Source organism: Acomys minous (assembly GCF_964271855.1).
Source record: "Acomys minous genome assembly, chromosome: 18".
NCBI classification, from domain to species: Eukaryota; Metazoa; Chordata; class Mammalia; order Rodentia; family Muridae; genus Acomys; species Acomys minous.
The window spans coordinates 6,718,024-6,734,915 of NC_140501.1; the positions used below are offsets into that span (position 1 = coordinate 6,718,024).

The 16,892-nt window shown below is 40.1% G+C and overlaps 1 protein-coding gene across 2 annotated transcripts in view; it reads right to left on the reverse strand.

Annotated features, from left to right (window-relative positions):
- Positions 1-16,892, reverse strand: part of GPC6 (glypican 6) — a 1,016,336-nt gene that overhangs the window by 510,166 nt on the left and 489,278 nt on the right. For both annotated transcript variants that reach the window (XM_084768281.1, XM_084768282.1), the window contains exon 3: positions 6,716-7,107. In XM_084768281.1, the coding sequence (XP_084624407.1) occupies positions 6,716-7,107 (392 nt within the window). The remainder of the gene's footprint in view (positions 1-6,715; positions 7,108-16,892) is intronic.

The window sequence follows — 16,892 nt, forward strand, 5'->3', positions numbered from 1 at the left end:
TCCTGAGCCTTCCAGCTTCAACCTGCCAAGTGTGAGACTACATACTGCACCTATGTCTCCTTACTATTTTATTATGAAATATATGTTAATGATCCTTAAAGTACCTTCCAAATATAATATCCACAGGCCATCATCTGACCTTGAGGATAAAATCCTTACATTGCCTTAAAAGTCAAAATGGAAGAGGAATAGATCTGGGGGAAAGGGAATGTTGGGTGGCACAGGGAAGGGTGGAGGGAATGTTGGGGGCACAGGGAGGAATGGAGGGTATGTTGGGGGCAAAGGGGGTAAAGAGAACATTGGGGGGCACAGGGAGGGGTGGAGAGAATGTTGGGGGCACAGGGAGGGGTGGAGGGAATGTTGGGGACACAGGGAGGGGTGGAGGCTATGTTGAGGGGCACAGGGAGGGGTGGAGGGAACATTGGGGGCACAGAGAGGGGTGGAGGGAAGGTTGAGGGGCACAGGAAGGGGTGGAGGGAATGTTGGGGGGCACAGGGAGGGGTAGAGGGAATGTTGGGGGGCACAGGGAGGGGTAGAGGGAATGTTGGGGGGCACAGGGAGGGGTAGAGGGAATGTTGGGGGGCACAGGGAGAGGTGGAGGGAATGTTGGGGGGCACAGGTAGGGGTGGAGGGAATGTTGGGGGCACAGGGAGGAGTAGAGGGAATGTTGGGGGGCACAGGTAGGGGTGGAGGGAATGTTGGGGGGCACAGGTAGGGGTGGAGGGAATGTTGGGAGCACAGGGAGGGGTGGAGGGAGGAGTGGAGGGAGGGGAAACTGCGGTAGGGATATAATGCAAGAGAGTAGAATGTTTTTTAAAGTTGCAAACAGAAAAAAATACAATTTCTGAAAACATATACTTCCTCACAACCATTATGCAGTCATAAAATTATATATGTTTACGGTGTCTGTGATGCACAGAACAATTAAGGCTGTTTCTCTGCTCTTTATATGAACAGAAAAAAAGACATCTGTAAATCTTCATTCAGGCCATATGAAGAATGGCATCTAACAATAATTCACAGGGCTCCTGTAGCCTACAAGAAGCATTTTTTTATGCATAGACAATAGTTTAGTTTTACAATTAAGCTTAGTTGTTTAGGGGTTGAGATGTTTTTAGGTCTAGATAGATGTTTGAAGTTCACAATGATGAGATATGATAGATATTGATTTACATTCAGAATTTTAGACTTACCAAGATAGGTAAGATGTTTTCTTCAAGGCCGCCAAATACAAATAGCCAAAACACTATGAATGTAACATTTATATAATTCCTGATTCACAGTTCTTCTTACTGTAGGTAGTTTATTGTATATATGTGTAATAATATAAATGTATATGTAAAATATTTAATAAAATTGTAATATAGAATTTCAAAAGCTGCACCCATTCTTTCTGGCACTATGTGAAAGTAAGGTTTTATTGCTCCAATTGCATAATGATGGATTACAGAAGAGAGCGCAGAAAGCACGGATGAACTATGAAAAGTATTCATCCAGTCCAGTCCTTTTTGCGGTCCCTTTCATTTCTAGAAAATCAACTCGAATCAAAACATCACCACAGAGGGAAGGAAACAAATAACTCACATGATAGGTACCACAGGTGTTCTTATTTTATAGCTTAAAATGTCGAAACTGCAAATGTTAAAACGGAATACAATTTCCCCCATAAATATAACACACAGTCCCTCTTTCAGAATGGTTTTCCACTGTGATCAGAGAGGGCCTGATGTGGAAGTGTTTACTGTGGTAGATGATCTGTTTCCGAGTCTTCACACCTAAAAGCACCAGCATGTGAGGAAATACAGGCAGAATAAAAGCTCGTTTAGCCACACTTGCCTTTCACAGTGAAGGAAGAAAGACTAGACAGACAGATGACAGTGTTTGTCAATGCTGCAGGTACAGTGTGGGTCTCAGCCCTGCTCCTGGCTCAGTCTTTATAAAATAAATCAGTGCTGTGGCTTGCACAGCTGTTGTGACTGCTCTTGTCACCATTCACAACTGTTACCTACTGAAGGTGTGTGTGTGGGAGGGGGCGGGAAGGGCAGTGTATTAGGGGTGGGTACTCTTCCGAGAGCAATATTAAGTTTTAGTTACTCATTTTCTTTGAGACTCTTTCTCACGAGCCTGGAACTCATCAACTAGGTTAGGCTGGCCAGTTAGTGAGCCTCACAGGACCCTTGCCTCTCACTACATGTTCAAGTACTGACATTGCAGGCTTGTGCCACCATACATGTGCCCCCCACCCCCGCTGCCCGCACCTCCATGTGGTGCGGGAAGCATGGAGCAGACTTCTGTGGATTGAACACGAAGGTCCTTAAACTTGTAAAGACTTTATTAAGTGGCTTACATGCCTGGCTAGGATATTACTTTTATTTTTAAAAAGCGAGGAAAAGTCACTTATTCTTGTCTGAAAATGGCATCATAGTGGACAAGGCAGGACACCAGAGTATTGTTTTCCTCTGTGGTGACGGATAGAAACTTCATGTAGGCAGACACCCAGTGAAGAGCTCTTTAGGAGACCCTGCCTGATGTACACTCTTCCTGATAAGTCTTTAGAGTAACTGTTAGCACTTGTGTTCTGCTCAATGACAGGTGTACATAAGGATAAAAACCACAATTTAGTCCAGTAGAATGATGAGAAAATAGACTGCACCCATTGCCTTGACCAAGTAAATACTATATTATCAAAACTGATCTGTACATTTGTTTTTAGAAGTTTGCCTGCTGTATTATTCAACATAATGTAGATAAGGGTTAGCAAGTAAAAGAGGGGAGAAGGGATAATTCACACCTACATCCTGAGCTCACTGACTGTACCAACAGGTAAAGAGTCAGTACTGGACACCTGGTAAAGAACTTCTCACAGTACTTTCTTTGAATAATTTTACACATACGTCACACATGTAGATACCCATCTGCCCTCCCCCAAATATAGCGTCCAGATGAAAAATAGTCAGCAATAACTTCAAAAGCCCTGGTGTATCTTTGCTTGACTGTGAGATACACCATCATTCATACCATTGTGTGCCTTTCTTTTTCAGTCTGAAGTTTCTGAGCGCATACATTCATTTAGTTTTTTGTTTGTTTGTTTGTTTGTTTTTGTACTCCCCTGAAGAGTGGTATTGCTGAGCTTCACAGTGGTTGAGCTTTATATAAATTCTATGTCGTCTTTGGCGATCTGAGTATTTTCTCTTTGAGTTAAAGTTGGTGAGCTCCACACAGTGAGTATTGGTGTCGCTCACGTGCATCTGTGCTCTACATCACTTCATAGTGTGCAGAGAGCATTATTCATGTGGTATGGTAGGGGCGCTTCAGATGTCACTAGTTGCAGGTTTGCTCTAGGGGAGAGCTGCTGTTACAGGGTATGGGTGCAGTCAACTAGGCAGTGGTTTCAATTGGCTTAGCTAAAGTCAGGGTGTTACACTCACTCTAGAAAAGCACAAAAGACTCCGACACTCCCTGTCTTGACAACTCTTCGCATACTACAAAGTGCTCCTCCATACAGAAACTCCCCTAGCTCGCTGATCATAGCTGTTCACCTCAGCCCCATGTGAAGCTTCATCTAGAGCTTCGGCTGTATCTCAATAGATTCCCCCCATTTTAAGGCCAGAAGAAGCATCACTTGTCCCCATAAAATGGCAAGCACTAGTTTAAAAGAAATAATTCTGTTGAGGCCCACAGATTAATCTTCCACTTTAAAAAAAGGAATTTCGCTATGATGTTCTGTCAAAACATTTGCCTCATACTGTTGTGTTTTGCCAAAAAAAGTACATTTCCCAGTCAAAACAATTAATTAGAAACTATCAATGATTCCTTCCAAGACTTAAGATGTCACTGAAAATAAAATGAGACACTGGAGGGAACATATTTCCCCAAACACAGTGACGAGAGTCGATGATGCCACCTGTGAACTTCGCCTGAATCTTGAAACTTCTGCCACCGTTGAACCAACTGCAAATCTTCCCATTAGCAGAGCATGTGGAAACTTCAGATTTACAGAGGGCTTAAACTCCAAACTCAATTCTTTCTTCACCTCTCAATATCATTAACCTTTATCGCACTTTTCTCTTGGTCTACAAAGCAGTCACAGAGAAATCACAGAACCAGTATATGCATTTCTAACCTACTGCAATTTATCTGGAAAGTATGAGGTTAAAAAAAAAAAAGTGAAAATTCCTATCCTTGAGACATAGATTATTTAATAAAACTCGCTCAACTTCTTTGAAGTGAAGCGCTGTCTTTCTTTTATATGCACAACTGTCACCTACCTTCCTGCCCACGTGGCTACACCCTCTCTTATCTTTTATCTCCAAAACTCAGAGGTCAGATGCCAAAGCAGGTTTGTCTATCCAAGATCTGTATAGAATAGTTACATCTTCAGTTATTCTACCCATAATACACTCCAAACCTCTGTAGTTGTTACTTAGAGTGAAAAAAAAATTGGTTTTGTAAGAAACAACCCTCATGAATTCTTGAAAATTTTAAAGATAGCTTTCTTTTTTAAATATTTATTTATTCATTTATTATGTACACAGTGCTCCGCCTGCATGTACACCTGCACACCAGAAGAGGGAACTAGATCTCATTATAGTTGATTGGGAGCCACCATGTGGTTGCTGGGAATTGAACTCAGGATCTTTGGAGGAGCAGTCAATGCCCTTAACCTCTGAGACTTCTTTTCAGACCCCTGAAGATAACTTTGTACTCATGGTTGGCCCCTGATGTACTTCATCATAAAGAGGGACATGTTAGAATGTAGTAAACTGAGGCCACAGAACACAACACTCTGTGAAAGAGCAGGAAAAAATCCTGGGAAGTTATTAATGCCAGCTTCTGAGAAACAAGTGCAAACAGTCACTAGGCTCCCTCCTCTGTGGCTCCTTAGAGATTTTACAGGAAAACATAGTTTCTCATCCACTTGGAACTATTCCAAATCGTGACATATGAGTCCAAATGTTACTTACATTCAGGCATGATCAACACAAGCACCCCGAATTCACGCACACATTGATTCACACTCCTTGCTTCATCCTTCACAAATGCACATTTCATCCTTCAACAGGGGTGTCAGCCTCTGCCACTGCATTTTCCTTTAACTTATTGAATTATAGTTTAATTAAATTTATTTCTTAAACCAAGGTACGTCTTTGCTGTGGCACATAGGACATCATTTTTATTTGTATACTTCCTCATACTTTATAGACTGCCTTGCCATTCCACCTCACTGCTTGCTTATTAAACAACTTCTAAGGAACTGGTTGTTCAACAGGTCACACATTGTTGGTACCCAGTAAAAAAGCATTGCATTAAACACACCTTCTTATATGACCCTTATATCACTATCTTCCTTGTTAATAACACTTTAAAAGTGTGTTTTACAAAATGCTTCCGTATGCTGTAACTTTTTAGAAACTGATTTTTTTTTCCAAGACTGGGTTTTTCCTCTATGTATCCCTGGCTGTCCTAGACTCACTTTGCAGACCAGGCTGGCCTTGAACTTACAGAGATCTGCCTGCCTCTGCCTCCTCAAGGGTATGGATTACATGTCTGGCAGAAACTAACAATTTTATAAGAAAGGATTACTATAAAAACTTCAAGTCATTCCCCAGAGAAGTGTTTTTAATAATGTAGACTACACATCTTTATGCCAAGATGTAAATAATGAGATAAGAAGAAAAAAATAAAGAAAAAGAAAAAAGAAAAAAGAAAGGAGGGAAGGAAGAACAACAACAAATTTCAGGGTAGTACCAATAGGAAAAAATTGTCTGTGGCTCTTCAGCACAGACCTGTAATAAAGAAAATACTGTTTGGCAATAATCTCTGTATAAATATGACCTACTTTAGGAGATGTAATACTAGGCTCCTTTTATATATTTTTTTCTCTTTACTTCTTATATAAATCATCTTTTAGGCTATTTGTAGGACTGACCTCATAAATGGGCAGGCCCACCTCATAAAGGCAGTTAAATGTCAAGGCAGAGCTTAAACAAACGCAGATATGCTCCACAAAGGAAAAATTCAATGTTGAAAGCCAGCAGCCCAGAATGATCCCTGCATTAAAGGTTTACAGACAGTATCCTCAAGGAAAGGCCCCAAAGTGGATTAGTGATTTATCTTTTTCATAAGTCCAATATAGCACACAGCATGGAATTACAAAGACAACAGATAGCCCAAGAGACAACCCGGCAGAACCTACACTTTGTATCCATCAGTTCCCCTGAATGTGCTTGGCTTCCACCTATGCCAGGCAAGGGCTCCACTTTCACACTGATGAAGAAGAGATGGGCAGTGCCCCTGTCCTGTCCCTACCTTCAGCACCATTGGAGACCTTCTCCTTCCTTCACTGGGGGACTAGAACGTAAGTGGAATCTTCCTTAAGTATTTATCATCTCCCAAACTTTGATGTCGTGATGCTAATTTGACGCCGTCTTGCTTTAACAGTGTTACTAATGAAAACTCGCTACATTGCTGATAAATATCTACATTAATTGCCAAGCCATATAGAATGGCTTGAAATTTCTTTTATTCTACAGAGGAAAAAAAAATGAGAACTAAGCTTGTGCCTGCACCTTATGCCTTTAAGAGCAGAGACCACTGGGAATGAGAATTTTTGCCTTAATTTGTTTATAAACATTACTATTACTATTATTAACATTATTATTATTTTAAGGAAAAGAGAAAGACCGAATAAGATAGACAGCTCGCCGTCATTTACCTTGGAAACTCGATTGGCGACTTCTCTGCCCACTGTCAGGCCCTGGACGAAGGTGCGAGCAGCAATGAAGGCGCGCGTGACCTGGATCTTCAGTTTCCGTGGGACGTCTCCAAATGGCTTCAGCTGGTCCGTGTACTTGCTCACACACTCCAGGTAGTCCTCGCTGAAGTGGTATTGGGGGTTTATCAGCTGGAACATGCGCTCCAGGAGCCGAGCCCAGAAGTCATTGAGCATCTCTTCCAGGTTGACGTTGCCCCCTGTGTAGTACCTCTTCAGCTCGGTGAAGAGGTCCTGAAAGACCTCCGAGTTCTGCATGTACAGCATCCCGTAGGTCCGGACGAACATGTCATTTAAAGACTTTTCTGCATTTTCCAGCAGCTCACGGAAAAATTCTGGAGAGCAAATAAAAAAAGCAGTCATAAGTGGATTCTCTGTAGAAAGCCTAAGATCATGACTTACCTTAACTGTAACTACTTCCTGTTTTCTTTTTTTAGTGGCATTGAGACTCGAATCTAGGCCCTCACACATGCTGAGCAAGTGATTTACCACTGTGCTACGTACGTTCAAAGCACAACGTACGCAATTTTAATGCACAGCTATAAGGGAAAACCATCCTATGATGAAGTCATTAGTAGACCACTGAGGGCAATGAACTTGATTGCGTACGTTATTTTCTACTACAAAAAGAAATTCTAAGACCCAATGATGTTGAGTTTAAAATGCATCGGTTTATATTAGGAGATTAATGCTTTTCTAAAAATAGTTCAATTATTTTTCCAAGTATTATTAAATTTTAGAAAATCTTATAGAAACTCAAGTCAAAATAAACTGCAAACCTAATGGGGAAAAGCTCATCATTAATGAAGTAGCAAATAAATACTAATCAACATATTTCCTCGCTGTTTTCACAAACTGGGTACAGTGGTAGGTTGTAATTAACTTAGACTTCCTGTACTTGCAAAAAGTGTGCTGAAACTGATGTAACATTTGAACTGTCTCTGATTCCTGTCAACGAATCAACTAACAATGTAAGCTCAATTTTCTTAACAAATATATTTTATTACAAACTTATTAACCGAGAGTACCTCACTTATAACCCAACTAACCTAAACAAGAGGAAAAGAAGATTAAAGAATACAGTAATGAAACTGTAAGGATATCAGTTCCAAGGAATGATTCTCCTGGCATAATCAGCAGGATTTCTTCTGCTGGAACCCAGAGCAACCAGAACCCAGAGCCTCAGTCGGAGCCCGGAGCCCCAAAGCCTTCCCTCGAGTGGTTCTCTCTAGGAGCATCTCGAAGCGCAGAGATGAACACCCAGAACTATCCCCCGTCTCTGGCTCACATTTATACCTCCTCTCAGCATTTGTTCAAGGATGTTTTTCAGCTGCTTAATTACCAATCTCCCTCACATGGTGGTTTGACTTCTAAGGGGATAAACATCACCTGTTCTCTCACAAGTCTTTTTCTCATGCCCCACTTGTGATCTAAACAAAAACCATGCTAATCTCTCCTTCATAACAATGTCCAGAAACTCATGCAATTAAATCATTTAATGATGAAGCTATGAAGAACCTAACTTAGGTGATATTAATGAACAGCAAAGCCATGGGATAGCTTAGGCTATTGTTATAAATGTAAACCATCATTTTATAGAGTTTGAGCACAATATTGACAGCTTGGCTTTCTGATTTGGAGTTTTTAAATGAAAATTGTATATCGACAGAGGGATTCTTCCTTCCCTCGTGTGGGTCTTTGTAAATGTATGGGTACACTCAGCCTAAGACAGAAATTACAGGTAGTGGAGGCAGTCAGCATTGCTGGGTTCCTTCAGGCTAACTCGAGAGACCCTTCATGCTCGCCAGAGATTCATAAACCCAGGAGTTATTCCATACATGTGCTCCTGTGGAACGCGCCTCTGAGCCCTTCATCCCACTTTCAGCATGCCCATTGGGTGAGAGAGGGCTGAGATGAGAAGACCCTCTCTCTGTTCATCAGTTCATGCTTCCAACAGCATCTCATCTCTTTCTGCACATCCTCCCTTACAAGTGCAGGGACCAGCGCAGGCCCACAGATGTCGAAGGCTCCAAGTAGAAACTCAAAAACAGCTCTTCCTTGGGAGCCCTGGGCATCTCTTTTGCAAGCCTAGAAGGACAAGATGGTGAATTGTCCTCTGCACAATCTCTAGGACTAATTAGACTCTGCCCGCCCCCCCCCCCCACTCCCCAGAGGTTGGAGGACTCGGTATTTGAGTCTAAACTTCCAATCAGACTTGGATGGAATCAAACATCTTCTGTATGATTAATTCACGTTCATCTTGATCATGATTATTTTATGCTGTTTTCAAACAACGTCAAAGCCACTGAGGTTACAGAGGGCTACTGACGGCTTTCATGGAGAAAGAATGCCTTTCTTGTATTGGTATTTTTATTTTATAAATGTTTACTATTTACAAATACGCATAACTGGCCCTTCCTGGCCCTACAAGCATTAGCCAAGAATGATGTTTATAATAGACTTTTTTCAATTTAAAGATTTTAAAAAGAGTTAATTTTCTTTAATTGGTAATATATCTCTCATAGTTTTCCTTTTTTCACATTATTTTTATTAAATGCAAGCAATCTGCTTGTCACAGATGTATCAAAACTTAAGAGATTATTTAGTCTTCATGGCTAACTTAACCTGTGTAATTTTTCTTCAAGCCAGAAAATATATTTTTATTTTTTCCCTAAAAGTAAAATTAATTTACATATTATTAAACCTCTGTAATTGAAAAATAGATGGAAATGTTAATATTCCTTTTTTGATTAGGACATATTAGATTATGTATTGAATATCACACTCACAAATGTATACAATGGTCTATTAATAAAAAAATTAAAAATGTTTAGTAATAAGGAAATAGAAATCACCCTGATTTAATGACTATGCACCATACACATGTATCAAATTATCACAGTACCCATGAATTTCTACAATTAAAATCTTAGTAAAAGAAACACAGGACTGGAAAGAGAAAACACAAATGGAAGTGGAAATCACAAGTGGAAAGTCACTGAATTACAAAATCCTAACATAATGAGACTGGAATGTATATTTAATCCTGAGCTATGAACAGCTTATTCATTTGTCTCTTTCCTGATATCAATTATTTTTTGTTGGAATCTGGAATTAAAGCTTAATTTGTGGAACACAGAGTAGTGCCTTCTGCAATGCATTGTTAGTAATCAAGAATGTGGTGTGACTGAGGGGGACCTCCTCCCTCTGTATATGCTCATAGGATATCAAGTCTCTTCTTGGTAACCTGCTGTCCTTCCTCTGAGTGCCACCAGGTCTCCCCCTCCAGGGGACATGGTCAAATATGAGGCACCAGAGTGGAAATCCTCCTCAGGAACAGTCATAGGGGAGGGGAATAAGGGGAAAATGAGAGGGAGGGAAGAATGGGAGGATACAAGGGATGGGATAACCATTGAGATGTAACAAGAGTAAATTAATAAAAAAAAAAAAGGAAAAAAAAAGAAAAAATATTTGTGTTCTAAAAAAGTAAACTTAAAATTAAAAAAAAAAAGAATGTGGTGTAGACAGTGAGACAGACAGATAGACAGACAGACAGACAAAGAGTGCTGGATCATCCAACCAGACTTGGAGTATCGTGACCTAAGATGACAGAGTATTTACCTGTAGAGTTGGAGTTTTGTTTTCCTGTCACTAAGGGTGATGACGCCCCTAAGGCAGTCTTCTGTTCTAACAAGGGAGTATTGACATAGTGGGGACAAACCCACTTTGAAGGTGAGTGGATAAAAACATGGCCTTCTTGTTCTGTCTTGTGGTTCATTTTCTCATGTCTAAATTACTGATCATTGTTGAATACAGAAACCAAGATACTGTAATTTAATCTGTATATGGCTCAAGAAACATTTTATCGGGCTACGTTTGGCAGTACATCTCAGCATTTGAAAAGTTTAGGAAGACATACCATGAATTCAAGGCCAGTCTGTGCTACTTCACAAAAGTTCCCCTTGGTCAAAGTCACTGCATGGTTTACTAGCCTTACGGTCTAAGTTAACATTTGATTTGGAAAGACACCAAGACATTACTATTACAACATTAGGGTATATAAATTTTAGGTGTGATGACAAATAAGGATCTAAGCTAAGGAAGCAAAATTAATGGTCACCAAAAGAGCACCCACATTTCATCTTCCTTAGGCCCGGAGACTTCTACCTTTTGAAGGGTGACTCTCAACTAAAGATTTATGCTTGGGTCATATTTGTTTCCCAGCAGGCCAAACAAAGTTGAGATTTGAAAGACAGTTATCTGATCCATTTTGCTGATGAAAATATTATGTTCTAACACATCAAAGAAAGTAAAATTCAGGAGAAATAAAAGAAAAAGTGACCTCACTGTAAACCTTTGTTTAATAGGAAAAGGCAAAGCGCACACCTGAGAAAGACTACAGTCGATACACACAGTTTGTCTGAACAAAATGCTATTTGATTTTGTCTTCCCTAATCACAAACTATACATCAAAGGTGGCTGCTCTGGGCTGAGGAAATCTTCACAGGTGCACAAAAGAATTTCCCCAGCCGGCACTAGCCTTGGAGGACTCTATTCACCTACAGGGGAGAGCTCCATGCAGACATCTGCTTTCTTCAGGGCAGACTGGCAGCTCAGAGAAGTCTTGCAGATAAAAGCTGCCACTCTTCCAAAAGCAAGGCTATAACATGCTGCCTACTGCTTCAGAAGCCACATAATGAGCAAAAAACCCCCAACTTTTGGGTGCCTAAGAGCACCCCAGGTACACATCAGGAAAATTTCAAATGAAATACCCAAGCAGATGACTGAAGGGAAATTCCCATGCAGGACTAAAGGGGAAAGAAGGCGAGTGTAGGCATCCTGACAACTGTAGGACACAGCAGAATCAAGCAAGAAAGGTGGCATTATAACACTTCTGAGGATAGGCATAGCTTGTGTAAGGCAGCTTGGAGACCACGCAGATGGGATGAAGCGCAGTATGACATCATTTCCTTTCTATTCTTATGTTTCCAGATAGGCTTTTTTTGTTTAGTTTTGTCATTTTGAGACAGAATCTCACATAGTCTTGGTTGGCCTCAAACTTCCAACAGTCTTTTCTTGGTACCTCAGGTGTTGGAATACGCATGTGTGCCTTTACACCTGGTTCTGCATGTGATAGGCTACAGGTGTGTACCTTCACAACTGGTACCACAGGTGCTAGACTACAGGTGTGTACCTTCACAGCTGGTACCACAGGTGCTAGACTGCAGGTGTGTACCTTCACAGGTGGTACCACAAGTACTAGACGACAGGTGTGTACCTTACTGGTACCTCAAGTTCTGGATTACAGATGTGTACCTTTACACCCGGTTACTTATACTTAAGAAAGCTGTGTGGTGGGCTAGCAAGATGGCTCACCAGACAAAGAAACCTGGTCCACTAAGCCCAATGACTTGATCTTGATCCTCAGGATCTACATTAAGAAGGAGAGAAGCAGCTTGGTATATATACATGTGCAATCCTGCATAAACACACACATACACACACACACACACACACACACACACACACAGAGAGAGAGAGAGAGAGAGAGAGAGAGAGAGAGAGAGAGAGAGACAGAGACAGAGACAGAGACAGAGACAGAGACAGACAGAGAGAGACTGAGAGAGAGAGAGACAAGAGACAGAGAGAGAGAGACAGAGAGAGAGAGAGAGAGAGAGAGAGAGAGAGAGAGAGAGAGAGAGAGAGAATTAAAAATAAAGATGTGAATATAAAAATTAAAAGGAATGTTTTCAGATGTCGGTGTGAACTTACATTATTTATACCATCATTGCCACTGATTGTAGGAATCAAACTGAAAATGGTGTCATCACTGACAGCTGTAGTTGCACATGACTACAGATTCCATGAGAGCAGAGGAGAGGCTGACCCTGTATATTTTCCTTAATTTTGTGCCTTCCACTCCTTTCCTCTAAGATTAGGAGAAGTCGGACTTTAGCCATAGAATGGTTTAGATGACGGACTGTCTTGGAGGATCGGATGGTTCAGGAAGTGAAGCCCTGTAATGGCTGTGAGTCACACACAGCACAGTCCCCGCCTATCTCCTCCATGACTTCTTCCACCTTCAGTCAACTGAAGTGCCCTTCCTTATTCCACAGCTGGGAGTCAGCTTTCAAAATAGTTCTTCTTTCAGAAAAAATCAATTTCTTACACCGTAAGCTGATTTTTTTTTTTTTTACCAAGAAAAAGCTGATTCAATTAGTTGTGTTAATGAAGGAAAACCTGTATCTGTGGTGTACTTCGAAGGCAAACAAAGAAACAGACAAAAAGGATTCTGAAATTGGCCGTGGGCTTTCACCGTCCAGGGGCTGTGATCTTGTAAGTAAATGCAAAGACTGTGTCGTGGCTTAGGGCTGGAAGACCGCATGCAGTGCCGCCCATGTGTAGTATTTCAGAGCTGGATCTACGCGTGGACTGCAGCTGTCTCAAGCTCAGCACTATTAAACTCAGTTCTTCTTTCCTGGCACCATAGGCTGCAGTTACATCACCACCTTCTACTGGCTGGTGTCAGTAGCACAGATTTCCAACAAGAATGCTTAGAGTGTCCTCTGGGGAGCACAGTCACTCTCCCTGCCTTAACCATACCTGCTTGGGCTAAGCACATCTCAAGTCACTGTCATCCATGTCATTGCCATGCGTGGGCTTCTGTTTAGTAAAGCCACAGTCTGCCTGCATATGTGTGAATAGTTCCAGCACACCACCATGGTGTGAACTTACGAACTCCTAAGCAGCCTCATGCATGACCATCTTGCACAGACACAATTATCCTGTTGTGTGGAAAATGCCCTGAACTGAACAAAGTCTCTTTGGAGTTTTGATTTCATATTGGTGTCTCAAATAAGTACACCTCTGTCATTATTTAGCTCTTTGCAATAAAGTTAAAAAGACAAGCATATGAGGGGAGGAAGGAAGATCTGCTTTGAATATATATTTTTTCTTAAACATCATTCATACTTTGTAAAAGTGTGGACCTTCAGAGTGCATTTTCAAAAATTATGGGGTTGAAATTATACACAAAGGAGAAATTAGAATCTATAATTATTGAGAGACAAGGCATGTGTATAAGTTTATTGCTGATTTGTTACTTCTGTGTCCCCAGCTCACATTTCTTTTATTCTGTATACATTTATTCATGCATATTCATAAATTAAACTAATTATATTATAACAAGGATCATAACTTAGCTCTTTCTAGCAGTTAAACGAAGCCTAGGTGATTTCAAAAGCTACAGAATACAATATTAAAAATCTCTATGGAGAGGACCTAGAATCCCCTGCTTAGATATACCCAATAAGGAGATCAGTCTCCATGTGGGTGCCCTAATATGGGGATCAGAGTCTACCTCTGACGTTGACTCTGTTGCTTGCTAATTGGTCACTTCCCCCTGGTGGGGTGACCTTGTAAGGCCACAGAGGAAGAGGATGCAGGCAGTCCTGACAAAACTTGATAGGCTAGGGTCAGATAATAGGGGAGGTCTCTCCTCACTAAGGACTAGGGGACAGGGATGCGGGGAAGAGGGAGGGAGAGCAAGACAGGGAAGAGAGGAGAAGGGCTACATTTGGCTTGTAAACTAAACACATTAATAAAATTAAAACTCTATGTTTGGAGGATTATTGAAACCACATTTCTGTTTTTAAAGTGATTCCTGACTCACTGCTCATAGGACAAACTCCTTTCAAACGGAAACAAGAGAACAAAATGTATGCATTTACCTTTTCTTTCTGTCTCTTGCAAGAGTCTGGGTCAGTGCATGAAGAATATCGATATACAAGACACAAGGCCTGGGAAACGGCTTTATCCCCAGTCAGATTTTCACAGTGTCATCAAAACAATTAATGGGCCCTATGTGATTTATAAATTCAAATTTCAAGATGCATTCTAAAGTTGTACGTGAATTACTTACAAAATGATTCCTGTGTGTGTGTGTGTGTGTGTGTGTGTGTGTGTGTGTGTGTGTGTGTGCATGTGTGTAACTTCTGCCTCTAATACTAATTAGTTGATGTGGGTAGTTGGAACTGGGGAGCATGCTCAAATCTCTAGGATTCTATTTTCCTCAAATACTTCACATGAATTAGAGGAGAGAATCAACCATAAAACTCAAGCTTTTTGCTAGAGTAAGAAACAGTGATTGACTTAAGAAGGGATACTAAAATATCTAGCAACAATGTGTCTCACTTTATGATAGATGTAAACATATATCATTTTATAATAGTGCACACATTGTCGATAATATATATTCAGAGGGATATATTTACATATTCCTGGTACATTACATAGAAATCATATCTTCATTCTCTGATGATATCATACTTAAGCCTCATGACATTTGCTAACTAGCTTAATATTAGTTTTAATTTAGGGAAGTGTGATGTCATTAGAAGAATGGATGCTTATATTCTTTGCTCCAACTAAGGAGATTCACAAGGATGAGGCCCTAACTCTGCTAAGCATGTCAAAGTCAAGGCAAAGGCAAGTGAGAAAGCATGGGTACCAGTGGCAAAGTTCATCTATGCAATTGGACAATGAGAGAGAGAGAGAGAGAGAGAGAGAGAGAGAGAGAGAGAGAGAGAGAGAGAGAGAGAGAGAGAGATTCTACTTCCAAAATAAATTTCTAACAAAGAACTATTAATTATTCCTATTACAAGTGACAAAAATGACCAGGCCCTGGGAATTTAGGTATATCACTGTCCAAACTCAGTGTTCCCTGAGGGACATTTGTCATTTACATAAAGGGGACCAGGCATTATCATGAACAGCACAGGTCCCTAGAGATGTGATGACTATATTACGCCTATGCTTACTGCAACTCTGGATCACAGCGAATGTGCTACAGACACAGCTGAGCATCACACAGCTGTCTCAACAGAACCCTCTTCCCTATTTCATTATGTAGTGACTTGAAAAGAAGCAAGCCAGCAAACATTCTTCGGGAAATACATTGACAATTAGCTCACTTTCCAGCCAGTTACCCAAGAGCTAGGAACAGATTCTATGCTTTTTAATGTGTGAACTAAAAACAAGCAGAAAACCACAAATTATAGAGAACACACAATAGAGGGCTGATGTGGCACCAAAGATATTTAACATCTAACATTCTAGAAAAGTTTTACTGGTCTCTGGGACAAGGGGTCATGAATTCTCACTCATATGTTTGAAGATAAATTAGCTAAACAAAGCCTCTTATGGTTTTTTTTTTTAATAGTTTCCAATAGTCTCCTGACCCTCAGATGAATAGCTGGAATAAGTTTCTCTCCTGACGTTCTTTTCATTATATGTGTGAAATATGTAGTTAGACAGTAATTATGTAGTTATATTCTCTCTTAAAGGTAAGTGAAACCCAGAAATAAGCTCTTGAACTTTTTAATTTTTAAAGAATTTACATAATTTTATTGACTTAAAGGTGAGATAACCTAAATTTTTTCAAGATTATACTTCAATAAATCCCTATAAAATGACTTAAGGCAAAAAAACCAAAGTACCCTTGGGATCTACAATAGGAAATAAACCAATGAGGAAAAGGTTATCCATTCAATTTTGATGCAAGATTTGAAAAACTATTAATTTTTCTACTTAACGTTTTCTGGTTTTTTAGACTTACTATTTGTTGATGTTGCTGGACATTAAGCCTAAGGCCTTTGGAATGGTAGGTAAGCACACACTCAGCCACACCCTACCACAGTTTCCACACTGTAAGTGTTCTCTTAATGATAATTAGTAGAAACAGAAATGTAAACCATTCAGCACCTTGCAAAAACTGTCAAATGCCCTAAAACAGAATACAGTTTTCTCTACAATTCAATAATTCTTTCCATAACATCATAAACAAATTACCTATTAAAATTCTAAGACATATAATTCAAAACTTCTCTCTATTTTAGTCTACAAGATTATTTTTGTTCATCCTTCTTCCAATGTGTGTTGAGAATTCCTACAAATTAGATGTTCATGGACAATCTAGTCAATAAATTAGGTTTTCAAAAATATAATAAAACATTTAGTAATAGTATAATTGTATGCTAATTTATTATTAAAGACATCAATTAATGCAAAACTAACATTATAATAATGCATATTTAATGCATTACTCAGGTCAACTTAACTC